We start from the raw sequence: 22599 nt of genomic DNA on the forward strand, positions 1-22599 counted from the left end.
CTCCCTACAACTCAATCCCCTAAGTCCTGGGAACATCCTTGTAATTCTTCTCTGTAATCGTTACAGTTCATTAACATCTTTCCTATAGCACGGTTGACCAAAGCTTATCCATTACCTGACATTTATTAGGATTAAACTCCTTCTACAATTTCTCAGCTTACATCACCATTTCTTCAATATCACCTTGTAGCCTAAGATCACTCTCCACACTATGAACAACTCCACCAATCTTCATGTCATATCCACACCTACTGATCACACCTCCTAAATCCATATCCAAATCATTCTCATCTATTACATCCTCTCTCAGTTCCTCTTTTGTTTTGTTTTAACTTATTTTCTTGACTTTCCATCTAGGTCAAAACACCTTTCAACATCTGCTATCTGGAGTTGATTAGTAATGCTAATATTTGGTATAATTGTGCTTCCTGTACAGTAACTGTAAATACTGACAGTGTTTTCCTTTCCATAACAGAGAGAGTCCAATGTTTTATTTAAAACAACAATGTTTCAAATAGAAACCCTACCACCTTGAATCCAAAGTTGATTATTTTTCAGGAAAGAAGCATGGATGTTGAATTTGTTGAGCAAGTGGATTGAATTTTGGTTAATTATTTTACCTGCTTAACAAGCTGCCTCCTCTTCTCCTCATTCTGCTCGTCACGAGATTGCAGGTCACGATCAAACTGTGCTTTCAGGGCTTGTAAGTTGACCTCTAGTCTTAGCTTGGCATCCTCTGTAGCCTGGAGCTCATCTTCAAGTTCTTCTAATTGAGTCTTCATCTCCTCCACTTGTTGCTCCAAGGTACGTTTGGATTTTTCCAGATCATGGACCTTAATTGCAGAGGGATAAAGTGAGGTGATGAATTATTTGAGCCAATAAAGCCCTGGGGAAAAAATACCCTTTCCTAAATGTAAATACTAGATTTTAAAAACAAGACACTGTGTTTTAGACCATGAGGTCATAAGACATAGGAGCAGAATTAGGCCATTCAGCCCATTGAGTCTACTCATCATGGTGGATTTATTAACCCTCTCAACACCATTCTCTTGTCTTCCCCACACAACCTTTAACACCCTGATTAATCAAAAACCTATCAATCTCCACTTTAAATATATCCAATGACTTAGCCTCCACTGCCACCTGCAATAAATCTGTGGCAATGAATTCCACAGATTTACCACCCACTGGCTAAAGCAATTCCTCCTCATATCTGTTCTAAAGGGACATCCTTGTATTCTGAGGCTGTGCCTTCTAGTCTTTGACTTTGCCGCTACAGGAAAAACCCACTCTACATTCACTCTATCTAGATGTTTTGATATTTGATAGTTTTCAATGAGCTCCTTCCTCCACACCCCCCCCCCCTTATTCTTCTAAAGTCCGGTGAGTACACTGCTAAAAGTTACCCTCCCAAACATCATCAAGAAACATTTCCTTTGTATTAATGGTCAGGCAAAATTCTGAAAAATGTACAAGTGCCTATTCAGATTTACTTTAAAATTCCAGGTATTTTTCCTGCCTCATCTTTCCTTAACTTTATGCCTCCTATTGTTCTGTGCCGCTGCAGTTCTGGTCTCATAGTCATCCCTAAATTCGAAGGACATAATCTAACAACTTAGCCTTCAGTTGATCACACCCTTAGCTCAGTATCTCTCCACCTCTCTTTGCCTCTTTCACACATACTCAAAAACTTCTTACTTGACAAAGTTTATTGTCATCTGCTCTAAGTAGCTCATATAACATTTTCATTATCGATGCTCCTGTGAAATATCCTGGGGTGTGTTGCTACATTCAATGATGGTCTACCAACATGTTTGAATGATGTGATTTTTGTGCACTTACATTCTTTCCTACATCATCTTTGGAGCTCACGATATCTTCCATCTCAGCTCGCAGTTGCTTATTCAGCCTCTCCAAGTCTTCCTTGGTGGACAGTGCCTCATCCAAAGCACGGGTCAATGCCAAGGCCTTTGTCTCCTTTTCTCGAGCATCAGCTTCTGCCCTATCCCTTTCATCTGCGTATTTTGCAGAGATATTCTTCTCTTCTGCCAGCAGCTGAAAGAATGAAAATAACACAACACACATCTTAGCTGCAAGTAATTACAATGAATTTAAATTGATCTAAGGTGTCAATTTTTACAGTATTTTACACTTCAAATAATGGAATTAAAATTTAATGCTACAAGTAAAAGTGATTGTATTTATTCTAAATGTATTAAAAGAAAAAACATTAGAAAATTTGCTTGGTGAACTGGCATCACTGTGGTTCTATTCAATAAAACTACCAGAGTTTCTCAAGTTTGTAAAAACTCTTTAATGAAAATTTACTATCTTAGGTTGAAAAATGAAAATGTTTTGTTTTACAGTGATATCTGACCTGATCAAATTTCTTCTGTTTCTTCTCCAGATTGGAAACTAGTTGTCTCTGGTTGTCTAAGTCCACCAGAAGGTCATCGAGCTCTTGCTGTAACCTGTTCTTTGTTTTCTCTAATTTGTCATAAGCTGATGCCTTTTCTTCAAAGTTCTGCGTAATCGCTTCAATTTCCCTCTGAAGTTTCTTCTTTCCCTCCTCAAGACTCTCCAGTGTAGAAGCATCATCATTTAATTTCTTCTTGGCATCTGACAGCTATAAGAAAATCAATGCTTGCATTAAAATATAAACACTTTTGAACTTGTTGAACATTTAATAATTTAAGTTATTTCTGAAGTACAGCCATATTAATATGCAGACAAATGTGGTAACCATTTTGTACAAAACAGCATCCCACAAACTAAAAAACACCTAAAGTGACTTCCCAACATAATATTAGAGTAGTGAGAATTAGCTGATGGAAGAATACTAACACTAGTGTAGGATGTAGAAAGTTTATCTATGTGTAATCTCAAGTTTTATCTTGAAAGATAAGGAGATTATTAGGGGAGGGGTGTACAGCTCTAATAATTAAATGTTCTTTCATTAACATTCCAATAAATGTCTGTAATTTCTGTCAATATATGCAAGGAAGGGAAGTTTGTATTTCAGATCAAAAATGTGCAATAGGAAATAACACTTACTGTACGTTATTTAGTTTGCAGATTCTAGATGATGTAGACTGCTGCAAATGAAACTGACAAAGCTTTGTGTACCTGCACTGTTAAGGTGGATATCTGACGCTCCAGGTTTCTCTTGGCTTCTCCCTCTTCATCCAATTGCTCTTGGAGACTGTTCTTGTCATCCTCTAACTGACGCAAACGAGTCGACAAATTCAGCTTTTGCCGGGTCTCTTCCTGGAGTAGTTCCTGCAGAACCACAGAGAAAGAACTTTGTAATAAGTTGAGAGTAGAGCCCATCAGTCCTAATCTTTATTCAGTGCACTTGGTTATTAAACAGAGCATGCAGGAGCTTCAAAAATTTATTTTTGAGATTATAAACTTTATAAACAGTTAAACCTAAGGGACATACTTTTATTAAAATGGCCATGTAGTTGAACAAAGGAAAAACTTCTAAGATTACATTCTCTTCAATATTTAAAAAAAAATATTCTTCATCAACATTTATTTTAAAAATAGAACATTAACCAGAACATCTGGTTTACGTTCTATTTTTAAAAAAGATATCATTGAAGAAATATTTCTATTTGATCTACATTCCTTATATTGATCTTTGTTACTTTTTAACAAGCTTGTAAGTTAGGTAATGTAAACGTTTCAGTCACCTGTGTGTCCTGAAGTTGGGAACTGAAACTTGACACGTCCTTTGCAAGTTTAATTGATTTACCTTCAGCTTCATTAAGTATGGCGGTAACATTGTCGAGCTCGCTCTATTGGAAAAAGAAGGTCAAGTAGGTAATTAGTCTTGTCATTCCTTTTTGTGTATGTTGGTCTTCTTTCCTTTTCGCAGATGAGTCGATTCACAGTACAACGCATTAGAACTGGTGACTGCAATATCTTACTCAGATGTGAAACTAGATAATGGTGATCAATCATCCTCCGTTCAACAATTAAGCCCACTGGCTTCAACTGACCCAAGAGGGAGTGGACATCCCTCAGCCAATTCTGAAGATGCGCCATTAAATGTACTGGCCAGGTTTCTGGCAAAGTTCAATGTTTGTCATGCCACATCTTACTGCCTGGAATACATTAGATTCAAATTGGAAGATTTCTGTAAAAGCTGCTACGATGTTAGATAATTTATTTTTGGCTTAACTTTCTGACTTTGTTTGAATGTTTGATGGTTTTGTGCCAGATAAAAATTAAATAAAGAATCCATGACTGTAGATGCAAGCAGGGGGCTGAGCAATGACCAAAGCTCATGCTGCCCTCTTATGTCATCTGAGGAAAAGACTTTCCATCAGGTCAATGGGCTTCCTTTTCCTTCTGTACACAAATGAATTGTGACTTTCAACTGGTAATGGGGTAACTTAATACAACAAAGCATTGAAAACTGGGTAACCTAACCTAACAAAGTATATAACTTCATCTCCCTAGTTCGGAACACAGATGCACTAAACATGCTGAGCTTTCTGGGAACACTATTGACAAAATAAAACATTATTCTGTACAGGCCTTATGTGGTAGAAGATTTTTGTTAGCCTTTACATTTCTGGCTAAGGTGCTTTGACAGGAGTTAAAGTCCATCGTAATAAGTTTTACTTTAAAAATGATCACAAAACACCCACAAATGCCTGAATGTTTAGTCCAAGTCAGAGGATGCATGCTGACCTGTAACTTATGCACTCTGTCGTTGAGCTCAGTCCGAGCACGTTCTCCATCAGACACTTTAACCTGGAACTCCTGCACTTGGCTCTCCAGCTTTTTCTTTTTGTGCTCCAATTCAGCTTTAGCTGTGGACAGCGTCCTGACCTCACTTGAGAGATCACTATTCTCCTTCTCGAGGGTCTGTTTGTTTTTCTCAAGGTTAGCTTTAGCCTGCAGAATGTAAAGAACGTTTGTTTAAAAGTATAAATAGTTTAAAAGACAGAACAAGAGAAATAGGTGTAAGGCATTTGGTCCCGCAAGCCTGATCAACACCCAATACAATCATGGCTGATCCTCCATCTTGATATGATATTCCTCCTCTCTCCACCTGCTCCTTTTTAAGTTTAGAAATCTACCCATTTCTCTCATATCATTCAGAGACTGTACCTCCATAATCATCTGTAGTAAAGCCTTCCATAGGTTTATCACACTCTGCATGAAGAAATTTCCTTTCATCTCAGACTTAAATGTCCTGCCCAGTATCTTGAGACGGTGACCCTTCTGGTGCTGGACTCCGATGTAGGGAGAGACTTCCCTGCATCGTGCACGTAAATGCTTATTGGAATTTTGTATGTTTCAACTAGGTTTCTAACCACTTGTGTATTCAAATCGAGTTGACTCAGTCAGTCCTCATGTGAATCAGAATAAGAGTGAAAATCCTTCTATCCCCAAACTGGTAATCCTCGGGATCAGTCTGCTGAGCTGCTGCTGCAGTCCCTCTACAGCCTTTCTTAGGTACAAAGCTCAAAGCTACACACCGTATTCCAGGTGTGGTCTCACTAAGGTCCTGTATACTTGTAGGAAAATCTCCTGGCTCCTGTGTTCAAAATCTCTTGTAATGAAGAGCAACGTACAATTTGTGTTCTCAATCACTTGTTTCACCTGCAATGTTGTTTTCAAATACAAGGACCACCAGATTCCTTTGTACGTCAACATTTTGGCACAGTAAAACAGAGCACAGGTCAATTCCGATCTCTGGCGATGTGTGTGCGGAATTTGCATGTTCCTGTTGGTTTCGTCCAGCTGCTGTGATTTCCTCCCACATTCTTTGGATGTGTGAGTAGTTGGGTTAATTGGCTACGGTGAAGCCAATATGGTTTCCCCTTATATACTGTATATATTTCGACCATTAATTTATCAATTTTATTGTGCATTCTGGTACTGCACAGTTACATTTATTTTTTTTATGTTAGAAATTGTACTATGGCTGTATTTGTCTTATTACCATTTTTTTCTGGATCCTTTTGATGATCTTCCTTTGTATGTTCTCTTCTGCTGTTATTAACGTAATCACTTTTGTGGAGATACAAGTAACTACAGACGCTGGAAATCTGAAGCAACGCGTGAAGGAGCTGGAGGCCTGACCAGCTGAGTTCCACCAGATCCTTTGCTCGAATCACTTTTGTGTACTGCTTCCTTGTCTGTTACCTTGAGCATTCCAGATTTTGTTTTGCACAACTTTTGAAATATAAGACACTTCTTGTCTTGGTTTCTCTCTAGTAGAATACACCATCTATGTTTTTGCTATTGACATTCAACATGTTAGCTTTTGGAAAAACACTTACAGTGTAGTGTTTAAACTCAGTACTACTGCTTTATTGCCTCCCATTTCTCACGTACCCGTTTCACTTGCTCCAGCTGTTCTGTTACTTCCTCTATTGCTTGACCATGCTTCTGTCGCATTTCATGAATTTGAGCCTCATGTGTCCTTGTCTCTTCCTCCAAAGCTCGTTTCATCTCTGTAACTTCATGTTCTCTCTTCGCCCTGTGTATATAAAAAGGAAAGAAATGTGTGATATCAAGGGTCCAGGACCAGCAGATTCCTGCCAGGGTGTAGGAAAAGGCTGGCAAATTTAGGGAAATGGTTAACCAGAGATGATGAGGGCTCTGGTCAGGAAAAATGAGGAGGGATACATTAGATATCTTACCACAGGTAAGGATGTGAAGGAAAGAAGAATGACTGATGTTTTATTATTATTTGAAAAGGTAGAAAGGACAAGCCAGTGTAGTACAGGACTGTGAGTCTGACATCAGTGTGGGTAAGATACTGGATGGTATTTTGACAGGATCCAGCAAAATTTAAATAGGCAAGGTCTAATTTGAGGTAGTCAGCACAGCTTTGTGTGTGGGAAATCAGGTCTGACAAATCTTGTAGCGTTTTTCGAAGGGGTAACTAAGAGGATAGATGAAGGCAGGGCAGTGGACATTGTCTCCATAAGGTGCTGCATGACAAGCTAGACTGGATCCATGGGATCTAGGAGGGATAGCTAAATGGATTCTTCAGAATTTATTTAAATCTTACACCCATCCCACAAGATGAGGGAGTAAAAGCCTTTGCATTCTGATTCCATTGCAATGTACAGACAAGCCTAATGGTTGGAAGCGAGAGTGATGGTTGAATGGCGTTTCTCAGATAGGAAACCTGTGACCAGTGGTGTGCCATAGAATTTGGTGCTGGGACACTTGTTGTTTATTATTTAATAAATATTTCGGACGTGAAAGAACAAGGTATGGTTAGTACGTTTGTGGATGATACTAAAATGGGTGGTATTATAGATAGTGAAAAAGGTTATCAAAAATTACCGGAGGTTATTGATCAGCTGGGTAAATGGGTTGAGGGCTGGCAAATGGCTTTCATTCAATTTAAGTGAAATGTTGCATTTTGGGAAGTCAAGCTAGAGTAGGACTTATACAGTGAATAGTTGAGCCCTGGGGAATGTGGTGGAGGGTGAGAACCTAGGAGTACAGTACATTGTTCACGGAAAGTGGTTTCACAGGTAGACAGAAGGCATTTGGCTCGCTGGCCTTTGTTATGCAGGACAATAAGTACAAGAGTTGTGACTTTAGAGTTATATAATACATTGGTGAGACCACACTCAGAGTATCTGTATTGATTTGGTCACTCTGTTAGAGGAAAGACACCACTAAACTGGAAAATTTATGAGAAAGCTGCTAGGAATCGAGGGCCCGAAGAGAGGTTGGGCAGACTTGAACTTCTTTCCTTGGAACAAAGGATATTGAGGGGTGAGCTGACGGAGGGTGTATAAAATCATGAGGGGTATAGATAGTCTTTTTTGTAGGGAAGAGGAACTAACAATGAGAGGGCAGAGGTTTATGGTGAGAAGGGAATATTTAAGAGGGATCTGAGTTGCAACCTGTTCATTTAGAGGGTGGTGCTTGTGTGGAATGAGCTGCCAGGTAAAGTGGTTGAGGCAAGTGCAACAACAGTATTTAAAAGTTATTTGTATAAATACATGGAAAGGAAGGGTTTAGATTTCACAGACCCCTAGGTTAATGGTAGGGATCCATGGCATAAAAAGATAGGGAATCCCTGGTTTAGAGGAAATACAGGTCAAACACAGACAAATTGGATCAATGTGGATGAATTGGGTTGAAGGCCCTGTTTCCATGCTGTACTACTCTATGACACTTCTCCCTCATTTGTTATACAGATTATTTTTGACAAAAATTGCATTGAAACGAATTTTTATGTTAAGCTTGCAGCCTCACTATGTAAGATTTAATTTTTTTAAAATTTAGAAATACAGCACAGGACAGGCCTTTCTGAGCCTTCAAGCTGTGCTGCCCAGAAACTAACTCATTTAACCCTAGCCTAATCACAGGACAATTTACAATGACCAATTGACCTACTAACTGGTACGCCTTTGTGGGAGAAACCGGAGAACCTGGAGGAAAGCCGCATGCACACGGGAAAAACGTACAAACTTTCTCACAGAGGACTCTGGAATCGAACTCTGAACTCCGATGCCTGAGCTGTAATTAGCATTGTGCTAACCACTACGCTACTGGTGCCTGGCCATGGTCACGGTAAATGTTCTTTCTAGGTTTAAAGTCTAAAGATTGTGCAGAATGTTCCTCTACCATTTGACATTCAGCTCATTATTCTGTGCTTTAATAAATGTTTAAACTTATTTTTGTTTGTATTGTTAAAACAAAGAATTACGGAAGTACCTCAATTCTTGCTGGGTCGCTGTGCTGTCTAAAGTATCTTCAAGTTCCGTCTTTAGGGCTTCCAACTCTTCACTCAGATCTCTCTTCTGTTTCTCCACCTTGTTCCGAGCTGACCTCTCCGAGTCTAGATCTTCCTGAAGATCTGATATAAAGGCTTCCAACTCGCGGATCTTCTTCAGAGCATTATTCTTTAGTGCAGTTTCTTCATCAAGCCTATTTGAACATGATTCTGTTAATCCACAGGAACTATTACCACAATGTTTTGAACATGGAATAAAGGTGGCAAGGGAAAGGCTAATATTTCCCTGTCTGATGTTTTCAAAGACTAGTATCATATATCCAACCCTGCTGGTAGTGCCACTATTCAACCTGAGTAACCTCTAGAAAAAAAGCACATAGTGTATCTGTAGGTTTGAGTTATCAAATGCATTTGGTGAAATACGACTCAAATTATTCATTGGCAAAATTGGGATCAGTGATATTAAGGGTAAAGTGGGACCATGCACTTTGTAGAATGAAGCAGAATGATTAAAGTGAGGAGATTATGGATAAGAATATTGGTGTTTCTCAGGTACTTCTGACATAATCTTTAGAGGCAATAAAACAAATAGGATTTAGAATCTGGCACTGATCCAACGACAAAGAGGTCCTGAGACAAAGTTCAGGTGACAGATGGCCTGTCCTGTTGGGTATGGTCTTCCATTGATTCTATTGGGTTTTTTGTATTTACTGTGAATGCCTGCAAGAAAATGAATCTTGGAGTCGTATATGACGACATATATGTACATTGATAAGAAATATACTTTGAACTTTGAATTATGTGATGTTTTGGACCATTTTAGGGTCATTTGGATCATGTAAGAGTTATAATGTAGATTTACTGGGATGACATCAGATAACTGATGTGGAACTGTGTCTGACACAGTATTACTGAAATGCATCAAGCTACACTGCAACTTCTAATGCTGCAAGGTTACTGTCTCATATTATTTCAAAGTCATCACATACTGCTGTTCAAAACTGCTGAAAACTTGGTTTATAATATCTTTGAAAGAGATTAGCCTTCTAAGACCAGGTGACCTTTGCTGCAGTTTCACTTATGATTAGAGTATTATGCATTTAATTGTTTGATTCATGGGAGAGCAGCTTTGATAAGGGAAATAACATTCAATTTTCAATAAAGGCAACTCGATTCATACTGTGGGATAACAGTATAAAGGGCAATAGAAGTGTGTGATCTAGTTATTGGAGAATACGGATCACAACCAATTAGACCATGTTTTCAATTGTCTTATGATAGGAGCAAAATGGCTACTTTTTTTTTGCAGAGAGGATTTAGATATTTTACAGTGAAGCAACAGACCAATTAGTTGGAATTTTGCCCCGTTTTTCTACCTATTGATTGTAGCCTGTAATTCATCCTCTTTCTTCGCCAGCTGCATCTTCAGTTCTGCAATCTGCTGCTGAAGTTCTGCTAGCTGTTCATGCAGATCTGATCCTTCTCCCTCTAGCTTCCTCTTCAGCTTCTCGAGCTCCTGTCTGGTCTTCTCCTCCTTCTTCAGCCGCACTGTAACATTGCAGAGATCTTGTTATTGTCCATAGACATAGGAGCAGAAGTAGGTAATTTGGCCTATTGAGTCTGCTCCACCATTCTATCATGGCTGATTTATTTTCCTTCTCAACCCCAATCTCCAGCTTTCTCCCCATAACTTTTGGCATCAGCCTATCAAACTCTTCTTTAAATATACCCAGTGACCTGGCCTTCACAGCTGACCGTGGCATTGAATTCCACAGATTCACTACCCTTTGGCTGAAGAAATTTCCTCCTCATCTGTTCTAAAGGGATGCCTTTCTATTCTGAGGCTATGGCCTCTGGTCCTAGATCTCCCACTATTGAAAGCATCTTCACCATGTCTACTCTGTCCAAGCCTTTCAATATTCGGCAGGTTTCAATTAGATTCCCCCTCAGTCTTCTAAAATCTAGCAAGAACAGGCCCAAAGCCATCAAACACTCCCCATGCATTAAACCTTTCATTCCCAGTATCATTCTTGTAAACCTCCTCTGGACCCTCTCCAAGGCCAGCATATTCTTCCTTAGTATGGGGTCAAAAACTGCTCACAATACCCCACATGTGATCTGACCAATGCCTTATAAAGCCTCAGCATTACATCTTTGCTTTTATATAGTCCTTTCGAAATGAATGCTAACATTCCATTTCCCTTCCCTACTCAACTTGCAAGTTAATATTCAGGGAACTCCAAGGATTCCCAAGTCCCTTTGTATCTCCAATTTATGAATTTGCTCCATTTAGAAAATAGCCCACACCTTTATTTCTTCTATCAAAGTGCATAAGTGTATTCTGTCTTCTACCTTTTTACCCATTCGCCTAATCTGTCCAAGTCCTTAGATAGACTCTCTGATTCCCCATCACTGTCTGGCCCTCCACCTACCTTTACATCATCCACAAAATTGGCCACAAAGCCGTCAATTCTGTCATCCAGATCTTTGACATATAATGCAAAAAGTAGCAAACCCTACACCAACCTCTGTAGAACAACACTGGTCATGGGCAGCCAATCAGAAACGGAATCTTTATTCCCATTCTTTGCCTTCTGCTAGTCAGCTAATCTGCTGTCCATGCCACACACACAAAATGCTGGGTGAATTTCATGTGTGCTGCTCTGCAGAATCTCACATGTTCTATCCATGCTAGTATCTTTCCTGTAATATCATGGACTCTTTTCTTGTTTAGCAGCCTCACGTGTGGCATCTTGACAAAGGCCTTCTGAAAATCCAAGTAAACAACATGAACACTAACAGGCTTTAGAGTGGTAGTTTAATATTAAAGTAGTTATTCAATTCAGAATGGTATCATAGGTAGAGAGAAGATTGAGAAGATTATGAAGATACTGCATACATTGGATCATATAAAGGCACTTTGTAGTTTTGAAGTGATCCAAACAATGATTTTGTATTAATCTTATACTACACTATCTGGAAAATAAACCTTTGGTCGTGTCAGAATCTTTAAATGCGCTTAAATCATAGACAAGCATCAAATCAACCACTGGGGGGCGCAGATCATGGTGCCTGTTAAATTGCAAGTGAAGTCCTCATGTAATCTGGGGTCAGCGCACTCTGAAGAACAGCTGTACCATGACTGCTCATTCCTCTGTTTTGTCTCCACCTCAAATAAAAACAGTAAAATATTTTTATTTGCCAGGATGTAGGTTTCTTGGGGCAAAAATATGTTTAAGGTTATTATGAAATTCATGTGTTTAAACATTGATTTTAATATTAAACCTTTAAGAAGTGGTCAAACTTGCAAGGTAGCTGAGTTCTGGGATTGCACAAAAGTAATAAAATAGGTCCTAAAGAGCCAATACAACAAAACATATTTTACACTTAAAGTTCCTGTGCTTTAGGATCTGCTAAAATTTGTCTTAACTGACTTTCTAATTGCTGTATTAGTATATTGTAGGAAAAAGAATAATCTTAAAATGAAACATAATTTAAAGATTTGAGTTTAATGCAAGTCTCCATTCCTTTCTCTCAAAACACAGAGATACCAGATTAATCAAAAGTTTCGATACTGACATGGACTGAATTTTGCAGAACAGAAGAATGTGGAATGAAGGTGGATAAATGGATTTGAGGTGCAGGTCAATGAAATTCATGTGAAATGCTGAAACAGGTTTGAAGAGCAGAATGCCTCCTCCGGTTCCGATCTTTCTGCTTCTTAGGCAGTCCCACATGACTGTTTCTGCTCCAGTCTTGTGGGTACTTAAGTGGCTGATGAGGCCCATTTGGGACCTGAAGACTCTGCCAAAGATGGGGCAGAAGATGCTGCATAGGTGAGTAATCTGAATGCTGTTAACACTGGGTGTCTGTGTGTTCTGGGTGGGTAGTCTCAGAGTTCTCAATGCTTGAACAGTTCTGGGCCCAGGTTGGATACCGAGAGGATGTTTGCCCTGGTGGGATATATACAACTAGATGACATAGTTTCCAAACTTGACTTTGCTCATTTAAAATGGAGACGAGGAGGAATTACTTTTCTCTCTGAAAGTTATGGATTACTACAATTCTCTACCTCAGAGCTGGAATCACTGGATGTATTCAAGTCAGGAAGAAAACACAACGCTGGAAGAACTCAGCAGGTCAAGCAGCAACAATGGAGGCAAAAAGTGTAATCAACAGTGGAGACACAAGGTGTATTCAGCATTTTGAGCTGAGACCCTGCAGCAGGACCTAATGAAATATATAGCATCCACAGATGCTATTTGAGTCACAGTTCTGCTTTTAGTTCCAGATTCCAACATTTGCAGTCTCTTTTGTCTTCTTATGGTCCTGGTGTTCTTATGAGTCAGTGGGAACGTTGCACTTTCCCAGAGTCATTTCCACTCTTTATCTGATCATTTCTTGCTGTGATTGAACTCTGGTTTGATGGTTTTTCTGGAGTTTGATGTTGGGATTTAATTACAGCCTTGGTATTGGAGAACGTAGCCAGGAGGAGGGCACTGATCCAGTCTGTGGACTTGGAGGAATTTCCAAAGACAGTGCTTTGAGGTGTCTGTCATAAGCTAGCCGATGACTCAGAAACATATGGATCACTACTGTCTAGTTAGGTCCTGAGGTTTATTTCTGAGCTTGAGAGCTTGGTAGACAAATACTCATTTCCTTAGATGGCCAAAGGCTATGCTGGTGCACTAAAGAGAATGGTGACTTTAATCAAGGATGCAAGCTTTAATAGATGGATGAAAAGCTCTCTTTATTTTGCAAGCTCTTGTTTTGGATCTTTATTTTTAGGGGGCAATGTTGTACAGCTGGTTCAAGCTGGTAGAAAGTCTTTGTTATATGAATGTTAAGTATTAAATCCATATTCTCTTAATATGCTGCTATATTATATCAGAATTTTACTCAAATGTGCCTTGTAATAATAGCTACCATAAGCAAGATTGTTCCTTTTACCTTCTAGTTCTGAAATCATTGATTCATGTTTATTCTTCAGTTTTGTCAGGTTCTTTGCTTTCTCTTCCTCTTCTGCAAGGTTGGTGGTAAAGTCAGCTATCCTCTCCTCCAGCTGTTTCTTTTCCTGTCATTGGCATAAAATAGTGAAATTGTTAAACCCAGGTGTCCAAGCTGTTTCTACCCTCCCCACATCGCAACGCTCACGTATTTACAGAATGTTAGAGTTCCATCAAGTGAACAGGCCGCTGCACATAATGTTTGTGTCTCTGCACTTGAACCTCCCGGTTTAATCCTAAACCCTTTAGTCTCTACACACAAAAAAAACATAGAACACAGAGTGTAGATCAATACAGCACAATACAGGCCCTTCAGCCTTTGATATTGTGTCAACCTCTAGGACCAATCTGACCCTTCCTTCACCCATAAGCCTCATACACATGACTATATAAGAGCCTCTTAACTGCCCCCAATTTCTTACCAACTGAAGAAATCCAGAATAAATGGACACTTCATAAGAGAAGAGAAACAAGATCACTCTTTGTAAATGACTAGCTCTGTAACCACCCCTTACCACCCTCCCCCCACCCCATTAATGCTAAGTCAAGTCCAGTTTATTGAAAATTGTAATCCAGCTCGTCCTGTGGAAATCTCATGAGATCCAGTGTAACACTGGCTTTGACTCCGTTGACTTTAAAAGGAAGCATCTGGTGAGGTATAAATTCAGCATTATTCTCCATCCTGTTTACAATGACTTTGGCTATTTTGTGGCTAAACAAGTTCAGAGGTGCTAGCCTAATACTAAGGAAGCCTGAAAATATTGTCATATTGTTTCATTTAGTCCACAATTTATAAACCAATTTACACTAATTCACTGCACAGTTCATTTACAGGGTAGTCTCTATTAATGTTACAGGAACTCTGTAGGCCGGGTCTGATGCTGACCTTTGCGAATTTGAGATTTTGGTCTTCCAAGATTAAGACATCATCCTCAATCTTCTTAAGTTTGGCATCGAGGGTCACTTTCTCCAGCTGCAGCTTCTGTCGCGCAGCTTCCTCTTCATCCAGCTGTTCCTCCAAATCCTTTAGAATAAGCATTTACTTTAGGAAAAGTACTGCTACTTATCCTTCATACCCAAACATAAACAAAAATAAAACCACTGGGTAGAAAATTCGCTAAACCTTGTTGCTACATCACTTGGGGGATTTGCCATCAATGGAGCAGCCTTGAAATAAGCAAAGACCCCAAGTGAAATGATTGCATTAATCTTACCCATCATTAAAAGATACTACCAGGCACACAATTACAGAAAAGAGTAGATGATTTCACAAATGATTTTTTAGAAAGAGAGAGGGAAAAAAATACAAAATTCGGATCACAATGAGCAGGCCCAGTTTAAGTTCCAACTTTTATGAAGGTTCATATACCAGGATTTGAGTTTGCATTTTCTTCTTTTCGTTTAGCATTTGTTGGCCTCGTTCTTCCTCTTCTTCGATTCGTGCCTCCATTTCGTGAAGGATCTCCTCTAGTTCTTGCCTCTTAGTTTCTAGGCGAATTCTCATCTCTTCTGCCTCAGCATACAACTCTGTTTCAGCCTGCAGTTGCTCCTGAAGGGAACTCTTTTCTTCTATTAACTGAAGATACAGATTAACACCTAAAATCATTATTCCTGATTATTTACACTTCTTTCCAATATCAATATTGTTAAAAGGAAATGATAAGTAACAATTGTGATTCTAAAATAAATGCACATTGTTATTTCATTGTATGGAGTGAACAGATTTAAATCTTGAGATGATTGCGTATTTATCAAAATTGAATCATTCTAAAATCCAAATCATCCTTTTCATACCTAATTTTAAGACAAATTTAAAACTGACCATTTCTGTTTAGTTAATTGAAATGCTACAGAGGGAAGAATTTCATAAAATAATTGTGAATATATTACATTAAGCTCAAAATAATTTACATTGTTGAGGGATGTTTTAAATTAACAAATTGGAAATAAAACATCATTTATTCATTGATGGATACCTTGAACAACTCCATCACTTAGTATTCAGATGCATTTAGTCAAGAGAAATGTAAGATTGCATATAAACTATTTTTGTGTTACCAGGCAAGTGTTTCAGTGGAATACATGTACTGTATATCAGAAACTGATTTTACCTGGGTGTGCTTCTTTTCAAGTTCTGTAAGGTAAAGCTCCGCTTTCTGTTGTTTTTCTTTAGTCCTCTGCAACTCATCTTCCTTCAGTTGCATTTCCTCCTCCTGACGAGTGACTTGCAGCAGTGGCTTAACCTACACCAACAGACTGGGCATTAGAACATTGCAGAGCAACAGGATTTATTACTAGAGGTTACCCAGCTTAAGAATATCTTCTGTAAAACCACTCAAAAAGCGAACACTGGCATGATGTTTTACGTCAAACATTTAATGTGTGAATATTGATTTAGGCAAATGCTAGGCACTATTCTGTATTTAAAAACCTCTGCCAGGAGAGGCTTAAGTTTGATTTGAACACATTTCAAGATAAAGAAAAATATGAAAAACTTGGGAAAATTAGCATCTAATAATGTAAATAGCCATTCTTTTGGCTATTTTCTGTCTTGTACCTTGAATTTCACAGGACCAGGCAACAAATGGTTTGCAAAGGCATTTTTTGTCATCTTAACATTTGTATGGTTCCAACTGGATGACTAAGAAGAGGGCAATATCAATAGACAGTAGGTGCAGGAGTAGGCCATCTGGCCCTTCTAGCCAGCACCGCCATTCACTGTGATCATGGCTGATCATACACAATCAGTACCCCGTTCCTGCCCTCTCCCCATATCCCTTGACCCCACTATCTATAAGAGCTCTATCCAACTCTCTCTTGAACGTATCCAGAGACTTGGCCTCCACTGCCTTCTGGGGCAGAGCATTCCACATATCCACCACTCTCTGGGTGAAAAGGTTTTTCCACATTTCTGTTCTAAATGGCCTACCCCTTATTCTTAAACTGTGGCCTCTAGTTCTGGACTCACCCATCAGCGGTAACATGCTTCCTACCTCCAGCGTGTCCAATCCCTTAATAATCTTATATGTTTCAATCAGATCCCCTCTCATCCTTCTAAATTCCAGTGTATACAAGCCCAGTCGCTCCAATCTTTCAACATATGACAGTCCCGTCATTCCGGGAATTAACCTTGTGAACCTACGCTGCACTCTCTCAATAGCAAGAATGTCCTTCCTCAAATTTGGAGACCAAAACTGCACACAGTACTCCAGGTGGGGTCTCACCAGGGCCCTGTACAGCTGCAGAAGGACCTCTTTACTCCTATACTCAATTCCTTTTGTTATAAAGGCCAGCATGCCATTAGCTTTCTTCATTGCCTGCTGTATCTGCATGCTTGCTTTCATTGACTGATGTACAAGAACACCTAGATCTCGTTGTACTTCCCCTTTTCCTAACTTGACTCCATTTAGATAGTAATCTGCCTTCCTGTTCTTGCCACCAAAGTGGATAACCTCACATTTATCCACATTAAACTGCATTTGCCATACATTTGCCCACTCACCCAACCTGTCCAAGTCACCCTGCATTCTCATAACATCCTCCTGACATTTCACACTGCCACCCAGCTTTGTGTCATCGTTAAATTTGCTATCATTTTAGTCTTCAGCAGAAAAATAGTTTCAAACTATTTATTGCTATTTGTAAGTCATACCTCTAGACTCGTGCAACAGGTTAAAAGAATAAAATTACAACATTATTTTAAATCAGGGGCTACCATCCTTTATATGCCAGGAACCAAAAGCATTAAGCAAGGGGTCCATGGTTGGGAACCCCTGGGAGATTCCTTCCTCTCTCCAGCAGTGTTGGTAATAATTAGTATGACGAAAATTTCCCCACTTGTGGCAGCTTCTGAAGAAACATTGGCAAGTGGAAGAAAATACACATACTCCTTCATGAAATTACCAAGCAGGTGAAATTTACTTGAACTAACCTTAGTGAACAGCCGCCACCATTGCCAGTTCCGCAGTTTAAGGTAAGCAGCACAATTTCTCTGAATCACTTTCATAGCAGTGAGCTGCTGCTGCCGTTTGGCAAAGGCCCTGAAATCATTAGAATGCCAGGGCAACACATGAGAAAACATGCACAAGCCATTTTAACATCAAAAGTCCAATTAAGACCCAGTACATTTCAATAAACTCAAAGTTCTTGTGCAATGAATTATACTGTAGAGAAGCACTCACTTTCTGGCCAGGTAACCTCTACTTCGAGATTGGAAGGCAATAATGATATCTGTAATCTTCAGATCTCTCTCTTCTTCCAGGTGGGCCAGCACACCAGTTCGGAAGAAGATCTTACTTTGTCCAATTCTGTACAGGTTAGTATCAAGTTCAAGGGCTCTGATCTAAAATAGCCACAGTTTAAAAAGAAGAATTTAGTTCATTAACAAAATGCTAAATCTGCTACAGAATTATTATGAACAAGGTAGATACGTGGAAGATATTTCCCTTGGCTGAGGAGTCTAGAAGTAGGGGTGGCATTTTCAAAACAAGCTTAGGACTAACCAGAGGAGAAATTTCCCTATACTAATCATGGCGAATCTTTGGAATTCACTGGAAGGCTGTGGAGGATTAGTCACCAATTTCATTCAAAACTGAGATGGATGAACCTTTGCTTATTATTGGAAACCAAGGATAGAGTGGGGAAATGATGTTTGAGGTACAAGATCAGCCATGATCTGGTTGTGTGATAGAGCTGAGAGGAAAGCATTTCTGTAAATTCAGCTGTCACCTCTTTATTAGATTGGGTAAAGTGAATATCCAGATGCACATCTAATAATTGGTAAAGGATGTTGTATTGAAATAAACATTTTTATGAGATGTTGATTTGCTGTGAAGGACGTAGAATACATTTGTAAGACATGTTCAATTATGATGGCCTAGACTTTCCAAGCCTGCCTGTTTTGCAGTCATTTATGTAATCAGTTATTCTCTACAAAGAGTGTCTTGGAGATGGAGTCCTGGTTGTAGAGTTGTGGGCATCACTATGGGCGAATGTGATGAGGAAAATGGTCACAGCCTTCGGGATGTCACATTATTTTAAAAAAATCTTTTTTTCTTTTTCAATATTTTTATCGATGTCTTACAAAAAAGAATACAGAGTACAGGAGGATGTATATCATATATCAATTACAATATATGTGAATCACACTTATAGTTTCATTACCCCATATTCATGTAAATTAAATTGAATCGTAATATTGAAAAGTAATAATTGTATTATCATACAAAAAAAATCTAAACCCACTACCAAGAAAAGCTGTTTGGTAAAGAAAGAAAAATGGAAAAAAATCCTTATCATATAGTAAAACATATTATTAGCCAACATCAAAGATTTTGAAAGTAATTCAAAAAAGGTCCTCACAATGTTAGAAAGTCTTGTCTTGATTCAGAAATTGAACAATGAATCTTCTCTAAATTTAAGCATGACATAACATCGCTTAAGAAAATCTTATTTTAAAATTGCAAGGTTGCTTTTTAAATAATTTACTATCTTAATCATAACGGAAAACAGAAATAATTAAGATGTTGCTGTGTCATTAATGATGAAAGTTACAACCTCTCACTATGGCTGGGCATATTCAACTCCTGCTGTCAGTTCCCTTGGAAAATCCAGGAATGACAGCAAATGCAAGAACCTAGCTCCTTTGGTCGACATCTTCTGAATAGATCATGAAACCATACTGCATATTTCACTTCTTTTATGTCCTTTGTGTTCTTTTTGTCTTTCTGGAAGTGATTCTGGAACTTCTGGGGCCTGTGATTTGCAGTTTGGAGATTGTTTGAGTGTTTCAGTGTTCTGCAGTCTCCGAGGGGATTCCGGGAAGCAGAGGCAGTGTGTGGGAACCCTGTGGTGAGAAGACTGTGAGCTAATGTTCGACTCCATTTCGCCAAGCAAAGCTTGTGTTGCTTGCTGATTAAAGTGACGAGGGAGACTGAAATACTGGCTGCCTGCCTTTTTACCATTGAGGGGATGGTGCTGCTGCCAGGGAGGGGAGACTGCCTTTTTATCACTGGGGAGATCACTCTGCAGCAGAGAGGGAGAATGTTGCCCAGGTTTTATATGTTTTGGATGTGGTCTTGGACTGTGGACTTCTTTCAGTCTTATGGTTTTTTTTCTATTCTGTATTTTTCGCCCAATCTTTTTTTTTGTGTGGGGGGGTGGAGGGGGATTTGGGGGTTGATGTGCCTGTTCCATTTTTGTTCATTTTTTGTGTGTGGGGAGGAGGGATTTGGGAGTCGTGCTGCCATTCTTTTCTTTCGTGGTTTTGTGGGCTTCTGGAGAAGAAGAATTTCAGAGTTTTATACTTCGATAATAAATGAACCTTTGAACTTTTAAACCAGGAAATAGTGCATTCATGAACATATAAAACCCAACCAGCTTCCAGTCTAAAATTGTCTGTAATAGAAGGCAAGTTTCAGCTCAATAACCACAGTTCTGGTCTCTGTTAGAATAGTATGTAGACTTACCATTAGTGCACAAGCCTGTTTTCCATCCATGAATCCTTTTGGAATAGCACCTGGTGTTAGGATTTCATATCTAGTAGAAAGATTATAGATTAATAATCATTTATATTAATTCAATACAAATTTAATGGCAAGGAATGTGAGTGGATTCTGTATTAACATAAGACATTCTTGTACAGGTTCTGTTTCTTATGAATGTTTTGATGTTTAAGGGATTAATTAAATAATTTTACTCAATGTTATTCAAAAAGCTTTTTATAGCACATACATTGCAATGTCATAATACATAAGAGCATCTTATGAAGGAAGTTACAGTAAGTTATTTCTTAGAATGTTACTTTGTGTCTTTTACAGTGATTCAAAACATTTCTACACTTTCCTTCTTTGTAATATTTTAAGGGTCTGTGCTATTGCAAATGTATTGGTTCATTTACTGCACTGCTCCTCCGAATCCTTTGAAACATACTCTAAACCAATAATCTTTGATAGGAGTTGATTAAAATTTACTTGTAGGAAATCATTCCTTAATTTTCAGCATGGGATGTTTCGAGGTCTTACAATATTTTGGTAGTCTCTATAGGCTTTACAGAGCACCAAGTTGGATTGGAAAATTAGTCACAAACTGGAAAACAAGTTTTGATGGCTTTGGGAGAGGAGAATAGGACAACATTGTTTTCCTTGGGAGGAGGTTTGCAGGCAAATGACACAGATCTTGCCACTTAAATCATTTTTTAATGAATGTAATACATTTTAATGTTTTAGTTATGTGAAAAATATTTAAATTAATTTTTAGACCTATTTCTAAATTTTAAAGACATTTAGAAATAGGTGAAAATGCATTTGATAGAATGAACTATCAAAATACCTTTGGGTTGGCCTGGAAGGAGTCTTAATCTCCACCTTAGGCCCAATCATCAATCTGCTTCAGCTGAACTGGATTGAGGGGCCATGAATAGTAGCATCACACAGACATCAAACAGGCGCAAGAGTGATATTAATAATTGATACACCTTGAGTATTTGGAGTTGGACGCAGAGAAGGTCAAGTCTGTATGTTCAGCAACACAGATAGGGTGCTGGAGAAACTTACGAGGTCAGGAGCATCTGTGGAGACTCTTCAGTAGGCCCTGACCCAAAACGTTAACTGTTTATTTTTCTCCAAAGATGCTGCCTGACTTGCTGAGATCCTCCAGCATTTTGTGTGTGTTGCACAAGATTTCCAGCATCTGCAGAATCTCTTGTGTTTATGAAATCTGAATGTTCTTTTTTATTAAACAAAATATACTTTATTCAAAAATAAGATTATATACAATAAACCATTCAATGACTCTCAATCCTTTACAACTGTTTCCATTACGGTCTTTACATTTCCACACATTGAATGTACATCTCTTTTCAATAAGCCTTGGAAAAAGTGACACTCAGAATGACTTGAGTTCAATGCTGGACTAAAAACAGAGAGAATTTTACTTACCTTTGGCGGAATTCTTGGAAGATAATCCTGTTAGGAAATCCTTGACGGCAGATCCGGATGCCTTCCAAAACACCATTACACCGTAACTGTTCAAGCACAAGATGTGCCTCAAGCTTGCCAGCCTGTCAGAGCAAGGATTTTGATAGTTAAGCTCAAAATAAGTTGGAACTTTTAAGATTTGTGTGCCGAGAATATTTTTATGTGCATTGTTGTATGCATGTTTTAAAGATTTATGTATTTTTAATATATGTTTTGCTTGGATCTTAAAAAAGATAGTAAGAAATTCCTTTGTGTTATTTAATGTCTTAACAGTAATCTGAATCTACTTAAAATAACCAGATCAATGTTTGGTTAACATAAATGATTTTCTTAATTGAACAGAAGAACATATGCAAACAGAAGCAGGAGTAAGATCTCAGGGCTGTGCACCATTCAGTTTGATCATGGCCGATCTGCCCGAGGCCTCTTCTCTTCTATGACAGTTCCACACAGTCCTCAATTCCAAGATCCTTCAATGATTTGTCTACTTCCACTTCAAATTAACCCTCTCTCTAATGATCTAGCTTCAAACCTCCAAGGTAAAAAAAAATCCTAGAGACTTGATAATCTGTGTAAGAAGTTATAAGCATGTAATGTTGGTTACTAATACTATTTCGATTTGCTCAATGTGACAGAGCTGGTCTGTCACAAGTTATTTCCTCCTTCCCTGCCCCCAACCCCCAAAATGATTTCTTCCACTGAGCTAGCACAGAGCATGTGCCACCACAAACAGTCACCTTTCTTAACCGACCCCAGCCATCAGTCAGGTGCCCACCCTAAAACTGGTACAACAACAAACAACATCAAAGAATGCCATTGTCCTGGAGTGTTAGCCTACCATATGCACCTGATAAGCATAATGTCAGTATCGTCAGACAGGGATAATGAG

The 22599-nt window shown here is 38.7% G+C and overlaps 1 protein-coding gene across 3 annotated transcripts in view; it reads right to left on the reverse strand.

The window, feature by feature from the left end:
• Nucleotides 1–22599, reverse strand: part of myh11b (myosin, heavy chain 11b, smooth muscle) — a 136521-nt gene that overhangs the window by 17779 nt on the left and 96143 nt on the right. For all 3 annotated transcript variants that reach the window (XM_073060521.1, XM_073060520.1, XM_073060522.1), the window contains 17 exons: nt 21672–21793; nt 20202–20271; nt 17916–18076; nt 17666–17774; nt 15846–15977; nt 15104–15310; nt 14621–14758; nt 13679–13802; nt 10105–10276; nt 8710–8922; nt 6358–6502; nt 4702–4908; nt 3696–3800; nt 3127–3279; nt 2378–2626; nt 1843–2055; nt 621–833 (listed from right to left, as the gene is read on the reverse strand). In XM_073060521.1, coding sequence (XP_072916622.1) covers nt 621–833; nt 1843–2055; nt 2378–2626; nt 3127–3279; nt 3696–3800; nt 4702–4908; nt 6358–6502; nt 8710–8922; nt 10105–10276; nt 13679–13802; nt 14621–14758; nt 15104–15310; nt 15846–15977; nt 17666–17774; nt 17916–18076; nt 20202–20271; nt 21672–21793 — 2733 coding nt within the window. The remainder of the gene's footprint in view (nt 1–620; nt 834–1842; nt 2056–2377; nt 2627–3126; nt 3280–3695; nt 3801–4701; nt 4909–6357; nt 6503–8709; nt 8923–10104; nt 10277–13678; nt 13803–14620; nt 14759–15103; nt 15311–15845; nt 15978–17665; nt 17775–17915; nt 18077–20201; nt 20272–21671; nt 21794–22599) is intronic.

This window comes from Hemitrygon akajei, chromosome 11 (genome assembly GCF_048418815.1).
Source record: "Hemitrygon akajei chromosome 11, sHemAka1.3, whole genome shotgun sequence".
Classification (NCBI taxonomy): Eukaryota; Metazoa; Chordata; class Chondrichthyes; order Myliobatiformes; family Dasyatidae; genus Hemitrygon; species Hemitrygon akajei.